The sequence below is a fragment of the Ammodytes marinus genome, assembly GCF_949987685.1.
Source record: "Ammodytes marinus genome assembly, chromosome: 10".
In the NCBI taxonomy this organism is placed as follows: Eukaryota; Metazoa; Chordata; class Actinopteri; order Uranoscopiformes; family Ammodytidae; genus Ammodytes; species Ammodytes marinus.
The window spans coordinates 18,129,497-18,138,647 of record NC_137214.1 but is presented as its reverse complement, the minus strand read 5'-3'; the positions used below and the strand labels follow the sequence as shown (position 1 = coordinate 18,138,647).

Genomic DNA, 9,151 nt, shown 5'->3' with positions numbered 1-9,151 from the left:
TGGTTAATGAAAGCTGAAAAGCTGGGGTCCGTGAACGTGAATATACCGGCAGAGGTCACGATCCGGATTTGCAGCAACAGATGAGACAGAGCCGGACTCTACACTTCATCTTTAATAGAAAATACTACTTCAATACATTGTTTATGGAGTTCAGAGATGTGTCAACAAACGGCCAGTGTCAGGTTAAAGGAAAAAAACATGGTTTATAATAATGACTTTATTCAGGACTCAATGGATGATCTTTGGTTCAATGTTACGCAGCAGAAAAAGGTGGGCTGGGAATGAATTATCTTAAGGAAATATACTTTTTTATCAAGTCAAATATTCTGCTGTAAACGAGATCAATTCGGTTGTTTTGGTCACTAATTTCAGGATCTTATAGTAATAGATCATCAATCGTTATGGAATGTTAACAAGCTGACTGGAACTCAAACAAATGTAGTTGCCTGTTATAATGGCCTATAGGCTATTATTCCACATTTTAAGGAACATTTCACACTAGGCCATAACACAATGTTGCTTTTTTTTAAGTCATATTTATGCACTGCAAGGCTTTGAGTTTGCAAACGGAGGCCTACCTGGTCATGGCGAGTCATGATGCAGGCTGCCCTTGAAGTGACTAAAATGAGCACCTCGGTGACTTCAAAGGTTTAATAAAAACGTAGACGGGTGAATCAATAACCACCTGACGCAAGTCAGTGCCCAAAGTGTCACCAAAGACAAAAACCGTCAAATTACGCGTCACCCACCGGATTCCCAATAGACATCTGTGGGTGATGAAGGGTTAAGTTGTGAAAAAGAAAAAAAAATTGAAAATGTTTTGTCCTTATGCTGCATTCAAGTGATACAGGGAACATGGGAGACACGACTTTCCGGTACTATTTTCAAAAGGTGTTGCTGTTCAAATGTGCTTTCTCGTGACCTCTTGAGACTCCCGTACCCACAGGAATATTTCGGGCTGCATGAATTTTCAACATTGTCCGCAAAGAAAACCTCCCTTTAGCCAAATGAAATTATTAATAAAAAAAGTCAACAATATGTTTTGTTTTCACAACTCAGGTTGAGATTCAGTTTGCTCTCCTGTTTGGGAAGAAGTTTCATTCGAAATAATTCGTGTGGTTGCAACCTGCATGCTAGACTAAAAACTCCTGTGAAAAATTTCGACCAAACTTTTCTTGAACTTTTTCCCACCCGGTTGAAAGCAGCATGACGTCGTTTACAGTGACCAATCGTGAATCGGCTCTCCTTCTCCGAAGCCCAATAGGAGGCAACCTAGCGTGCCTGTCAGTCACAGGTGAGGGTGGATTGTAAAACTTAAAAAAAAAAGTTGGGTGAAAAGGGCCGGAGAGTGGAGCGAGCCCGGGCTGATGGCAGAGCTATGCGGAGGAGAAGCATCGTGCCTGCGGATGTAAGCGTAAAACTTTCCACGGCTTCTCCCGCGGGGATGCGACCAGGATCCAACACTGGAGGGCATAGAGTTGAGCGACAACAGTGCTCTACGGAGGGAGTAGTCTACAATGTGGATGAACTGAAATTTACTGCGCTTTTCGGTCCGGTTAATTACCCCACTTCAGGAACCGAGAAAACGTCGCTTCTTTGAAAATGGCCGTTCGTGGCAACTCTCTGATGCCTTTCTCGATCCAAGCCATCCTGAACAAAAAGGACGACAGCCGACACTTGCCAGATTTGGACATGTGCTTCTCTAAGACTGCGTGCTGGAAAATATTTGGGGAGATGAACGGTGGCTCTCGGAGGAACGGTGGGGAGGCGTGTGAGCCGACGGATCAGAAAAGCTACGACTCGGACTCGGGACTGAGCGATGACAACGACAGCAAGCCTGCGGCTGGGTGCAAGTCGGTGAGGAACGGGGATCCTGCTTCCGATGTGCCGGAGGAGAGTTTGCATGAGGAGACGGACCACGAGTCTGCAGCTGCGGAAAACGCAAAGAGTGACAGCGAGCCAAATAATGCTACGGGTAAGTAGGACTAGAAGGGCCGAGAAAAAAAATTAAATATGTCTCTCTGAATTGATTTGAATGATCACAACTAAATTTATCGTGTGGCTTCAAAACAGACAAGTCTGACTTTAATTATGCTGTTTAACTTTGCTGGTACTGTTCTGCATATTCATACGGAATGTTCTTATTGTGTTATTGTATGATATCGGGCCTATTGGCAATATCTCTCGCGTCCTGCTAACCTTTACGCACGAATTGTCCTACTTTTACGCACGATTGTTAATGGTGACTTTAACCCATTGCTACACAATTACACGATAGCCGTCATTGTTGAAGTATTTGGTGCTTTTAAGTTTAACTTTTCTTTAGCAATTGCACGATTTAGCCTTTGCCTAAAGTTATTAACACGCGGTTAATTGAAGCCTTATTTTTTTCGAACTGAATTAACATCTGCACTCTAGTTTAGCTGTAGGCCTATTAGGCCTGAATTAAAACTCTGATCAGACATTTTCCACTTTGATCTGAGACCTACAGCCCCCAGCGACCTTTGATAAATGCGGTGCAGTTTAATCAGGCTGTAACAACTTGCTAAAAGAGAATTGAAACACCCTTTTTGAATGTGCACACTTCTTCGAATTTGGATTTTTATTTTCTTATATATTTTGTCACATGCGATGCAGCACATGTGATTCCAGCTGTGCTTAAGTAATAGCAGACATAAATTCTTGTCTCCCTCTCCCAGACTCCAGCACCGTGGAGGAGAAGAGCCTGGACCAGCCCAAACAGCGGAAAAAGCGCTCCAGGGCCGCCTTCTCTCACGCGCAGGTCTTCGAGCTGGAGCGCCGCTTCAACCACCAGCGCTATCTGTCCGGGCCGGAACGGGCAGACCTGGCGGCCTCCCTGAAGCTCACCGAGACCCAAGTCAAGATCTGGTTCCAGAATCGCCGGTACAAGACGAAACGCCGCCAGATGGCCGCCGATCTCATGGCGTCGACCCCGGCCGCTAAAAAGGTGGCGGTGAAGGTCTTGGTGCGGGACGACCAGAGACAGTACAGCCCGGGAGAGATCCTGCGGCCCCCGCTGCTCTCCCTGCAGCCGTCCTACTATTACCCCTACGCATACTGCCTCCCCGCATGGACACTGTCTGCATGTGCGGGGAACCAGTGAGAACACTTGGTGACTGTATTTATTAATTTGTTTTAATATTTTGCTCCCGGGAAACAAACTAACTCCTATACTTTTTTTTCCTGAGAAGAGGAGGAGACCTGAGGGGACTGTTACTCTGCTCCGCGTATCTGGTTGAACTGACTGCCTCATCGTGTTTCCCAGGCCTGAATAAAGGGGTTCCCTAACTCTTTTATCCTCAAATGCTTTACAAAAGGACTCCTTATTTCATTCAGTGAGAGTCTGCTCAGAGGAACCAAGTTACAGAAGATGTTTGATTTATTCTCTAGGATATATAGCTACCAGGTGAGCGGGGAGACTGGACCCTCCTTATGAAATGTCAGTATGTTAACCTCTGAGGAGTGACACAGTAATAGTATTCCTCTCTTTGCTCGGGAGCCTCTTCAAGGACTTCTGCAGTCCCCCGGACCCCAGTTTGGGAACTGGTGGGGCCTAAATAGACTGAAAAATGTCACCTTATGTTGGTTTATATTTGACATGCGCCTTCCTACCTCTGCAGTGATCGGAAAATAGGCATATTCCATTGACTTTTCATATAACTGTATGTCTGTTAGAGGTTGTGTGTTTTTATTTTTTTTGCTGTGTTTGTAAAGGTAAGATATTTCAGCACTTTTTTGAACATATACGTTACATTAATTCAATGTAAAAAGAAAAAAAAAGAAATTGCATTATAGTGTGTGGGCATGTACAGTCTCGGACTGAAAAGGAAAGAGGCAGTTTGTCGTGTTGTTAGCCTGAAAGCGATCGTGTGGCAGGAAGCAGGCTAGAGCAGACCAACTTCTAATTGAAATGTACATGTGTTATTTGTGTTAAATGACTGTTAGACATTAAAACATATCAGGCATTACTTTCACTTTGATGCAATTTATTTAAAGGGTTTTATATTGAGTGTTACATTGGGGACACACACACTTTTCTACTTGAACAACGACACCAGTGCAGTCAGATATGACCAAATATTACAATAATTAACTACACATTTGCTATTTAAAAATGCACTCATTTACAAATTAACTTTAATTTTACGAGTGATTGGCAACCTAACAATCTTTATTTATAATTAGTTGGTGCTTAACATGATTACAACCTGAGTTTTACAGACCTTTCTTTCTTGTACAAACTGAGGCAACAAGATGTTTTGCGCTATTGTCCTCCAGCCAAAATGCATCTTACAGTTTAAATGCATTTCAATAGACCAACAACATACCAGACTGAAATGGCTTATAAATACCTAGCTATTTTTTGTCATTAGTAGGCCTACAATGGTTTAGGCCAGGCCAATTAAATGGAAAAATAATTAAACACAAATAGCCAAATATGTGATAAATAAACACAGACATTCGTTTTATGTACCAGCTTTATTGTGCGCATTATCGCAGGTAAAGCGCGTAATTTTTAAATGGCATACAAATATACAGCTTTCTCAATAAAGACCCATGATGTTCTTGCTACGCATTCACACACCTTGTAGCTTGTATAGTTGTCATCTGGGCCACTATGGCCTTTACCCAAACAGAGCTGTCAGACAATGATGAATAGCTCTGTGATTCGCGGACAGGGCTATCTGACAGCTACCTTTAGGGCTGAATGTCAACACAAGGAGAGGAGAATTCCGGGGTTAAGAAGGTCCATGTCACTCCGCCTAAATTTAAGGCGAACAAGGGAGATAAAAAATGACTAATTTTGAGTTGTTTACGCGCGTTTACGCGCAGGTTTTGGTTGATTAGTGTCCCATCTTCTTTAACCCTATGGCTTAACAATCCTCCCACTCGCGAATGGCGTCGTTATGTCCAATAATCTGATATGCAGGTAAACCAGACGAGGCCATCTTCAGCGGCAATTAGCCTATATGCTCCCCATTGGCTGCTCTAAGGCGTCAAGGACAGAGGAGGATACTGAGGAGGAACCCCCTCTGTCCCACATAACTAACTTCCTTTCATACCTGCATGTGGAGATATCAGATAGAGGGACAAATCGCGGCTTTTCTTCCTTTCAACCTGCGATCGTTGAAATGCAAACACCCCCATCTGAGTGCATTAACCCACCCCAACGTCTCCCCGATAGATATTTATATATAGGCTACGTTGAGTGCGTGGACAATTTATTGAATTTATTCATTAGCCTTTGACTGTTAACATTTGCTTTTTGCGGATAAAAACATATACAATCTAAATGGGAGACTAACCCCAGAATATGTATTTAATTTGCAGGCTATTACCCGACGAAATCAATTTACGCACGTTGAGAAAGTTTACGCACAGGTAGCCCATTTTATTATTCAACAAAAAGCATCTTTTTAAGTATTTTTTGTCTGTTCCAGGAGCAATGCGTTGAGTTAGGGAATTACATTTGTTATTGTTTTATTATATATTTTTGCATTTGCTGGAAATGTGATTTTCCAAACAGAAGGTTTCTCACTTTTTCTACATCTCCATATATTTTCTTTATTGTTTGATTTCTTTTGTCACTCCTGTTGAAATCACACAACCCGAGATCTTAATTTTTGTCCTGAAGGGATCCATGAAAGCCTAAACTGAAGGATATTTCCAATTATTGCTTCGAAAGCATGCATGGCTGATTATGAACAGATTCCTGCTGGGAAACCTTTGTATTGACGGGTGAGCAACCACTGATAGACTCAACCTCGAAGGTTAATGGATCTGTAAAGAGCCATGATGTCTAAATTTCGCTGTGCCACCAAATTATACTGCGTAAAATGTAAATTCACCCGAGGCTCAAAGGTCTCACAAGCCCCAGTTTTTTTATTTGTATAAGAAATTAAATATATAGGCTACTGTACATTTTTAGTAACATTAACATTATATTCCCCTCCGTGTAATCCCTGTTCATTTACCCTCTGTAAGCCTAGTAACGTCTCGTCGACCTGGTTTGTGAAACAAAACAACGAATCAGACATTATTTTAAGTAAAAAAAGAAATTGGCAACTTTCATATTAATTTGTGCACACATGTTGGTTTTCATGTGTTTATATGTTATTTAGGACAACAATTTAGCCTACATATATGTTGAACAGCGCACATTCAGTTCATTATCAAGTCTATTGGCTTGGCTATGGTGGTAACTTTAATTAAGTTTACTCATCGGCTACTTTAAAGTGAAACGCTATGCAACGAAAGGACCCATGTGCCAATTGGAAATCTCAGTTCATCGACATAGGCTTCTCGTCTTAGATATAAATCAGTATATCATAAATATCACAAGTTATGATTTTTGTATTTTCCTAGTTTTGGTGCATTGAGAGAAACTGAGCATATCATACTGTGTATCATGACACTTTCTTCGTGAATTCATTCATTTGGCCCTTTTTTTCTGAAGGGATCTCAAACCTTTTCGACCATTCTTGCTGAGAAGTCATTAACAGAAATGTCCAAAAGCTGCTCTCTGCACAGCAACCTGGCCTCCATAATTTCTGCCTACAACCTTTTAAAAAAACAATTAGGCTTAATTTCCTCTGCCAGCTTTATGTCTGGTTGGGGAGCTGTCAATCACAACCCTCATGAGAAGTTATTATATCTGTGTCCTGACCTGACAGTCACTGCCACCTGCTTAAAAGTGGCCCAGGTGCAAATTCCTCCACATCCCTCATGTTACAGCGACATCCTCCCCCTGCAGTGAAAAGCAAGTGTGAAAGACGAGGGCCGTGATTCATGACAGCATTTGGCAATTTACAGTAATATTACAAAACATGCAACTCAAAAAAATATATACAAATATAGAAAAATAGGTCCTGGTTGACACTGTTTACAAGTGGATCGACATCACAAATTAAACAAAAGTGCTAGTATGTTGTTTTACAGCCTTTAATGTTAGAATTATATTACTCAACCAAATATTTGTGTCCTAAATTGCGTCCTATTTGACAGATCCATGATTAAGGATGGTAGAATTCAAAGTCACTGACACAAAGCTGTTTCCTTGTTGAATTGTAATTATTTATTTTATACTTGAATAGTTTTAATTAATTATTATGTTTTAGTGCAATGTGTGTTTAAACAACTGGACTCCTTTTTTATAATGCTGAAAAATGAAACTAATTAAATCTTAAATTTGAATTCTTGAGCTACATTTGGCCCAGTGGGACTACATTTTTTCCCTGTTTACATTAAGTATAAAAGGTGGAGTCAGCGACACTGGAGAACGCTTGTTGTCAAAATCCCTTTTTGTCAAATCAGTGAATTTCTCCTAACAATATGCTACCTGCACGTGCTGTGTGTGTGCTGAAAAAAACCCAGTGTTAATACACAGCCTAGGCTTGGTAAACAAGCATGTTGCTATAGCTACAACTGACCCCCATTTGTTTACCCTACCACTTTACAGAGCCTAGGCTGTGTATTACGCCAGATTTTTATTTTTATTTTTGTGATAAGATATCCCCTGATTTAAACAAATAAGTCCTTTTGACAACAAGCATTCTCCAGAATCGCTGACTCCACCATAGGTCTTGAGCTAATCGGGAATAGGCCTACTCTTCACACAAACTAGATAGAAGTGTCAGAAAATAATTATCCTAACATTTTCGATTTTGTGATGTAATCCAAGACTGGATTTGAATTTGCTAAAAATGGTCATTCTTCATTTGGTAAATGCATCATGTCAGAGCAATCACATTACACAGCTGGTAAGATATTCCCCCTGAACTGTGAGTGGAAAAAACGGAAATATGCCTGTCTATCTAGGAATGGGACGCCCCAAGAATAACATTAACTTTTGAAAAGTTGATTAACTCAGCCCTCTATGACAGTTAAGGGTTTGTTGGCCCTCCTCAGGCTTTACGCTGTTCAGCAGCTGAGATCTGCATTTTCATTTAGCCAAATTTAAATCATCCCAATCGGCACCCCAAGGAGATTTGATATCATTTTGCACATGTGGGGGATGAAAGGCAGCATGCATAAGATGACACAAGTAAAGCACTTTGTATTGGGGTTGAAAGCACATTATGAATCTTCCTTATTACAGATAGGCCTATAGCCTAATGTTTAGTTAAAATGGGTTTCCAGATAGGCCTAATAGCCTAATTTGGATAGGCCTACTTGATAATAAGCTATTATAAAGTATCATATCAATATATTATCATAATGATATTTTATTAAATAGATTAAGGACTATTCCCACAAGTCTATTTGTTGAAGAACTGTGTTAGGATACCACTGAAGTAGGCCTTTAGGCTACAGAGTATAGGCTAATGCACTGAACATGTGCGTGAGAAAAGGGGAAACAGAAGAAGATCGAGCATAAATATTATTACAAAAATCATCAAGGCATATTGGCAGTATTAAGATTTAGATATTTTTCTCATATAGGCTAAGAGATAGGCTAGTCTACCAACGGCTATATTTTAGTTGCTCATTCTTCAGAATTTGGATTTTTTCGTTGTTACCCAGGGGGCAAAGTGATTTTATAGACATGGAGCGTTGTAAAAGGTTGTTCACCAAAAATGACATCTAGGACCTTCCACAATCACAACCTGGGTGGACAACCTTGTCAACAAGCTGCTGGAAAGCTACAGCGGGCCGACATAGCAAATCAGAACCACTGTTTAAGTGAATGGGGATGGGCTAATGGGGAATTTTTTGAACTTATAGATATCATTATGAAACTTTGCCAGTTCATTATTGACATTAAAACAACAACTTTTTGTATTACAGTATTTTCCAAAATGTTAAAAAAGCCCCAAAATCTAGATGTTGGAAGAAAACAAAGTCAATTTGTTTTTAAACTTTGAATACAAAACAAGTGTCCAACTGCCAGAAGCCTTTCCTAATCACAGTTCAAATTTGATCAATAACCCATAGAAAATACATTTTTTACAAAGTTACATTTCATGTGCCATGGACCAAAAGTGTCCTTTTGGAGTCTCCAGCTGGTATTTTAGGAAACGACTAGACATTCCCTTGGAAAAAACAGTGTAAAAAATTCATTTTCAATTGGTTATTGATCAAATTTGAACTGTGATTAGGAAAAGCTTCAGGCAGTTGGACACTTGTTTTG

General features: G+C 40.4%; 1 protein-coding gene across 1 annotated transcript; it reads left to right on the top strand.

Annotated features, from left to right (window-relative positions):
- Positions 1–1,602: 1,602 nt before the first annotated feature.
- nkx3-2 (NK3 homeobox 2) lies at positions 1,603–3,124 on the top strand (the record flags this gene model as incomplete). Its single annotated transcript, XM_080035056.1, has 2 exons — positions 1,603–1,975; positions 2,700–3,124. 2 exons carry the CDS (start codon positions 1,603–1,605, stop codon positions 3,122–3,124), a joined length of 798 nt encoding a protein of 265 aa, XP_079891182.1.
- Between the last annotated feature and the right edge of the window lie 6,027 nt (positions 3,125–9,151).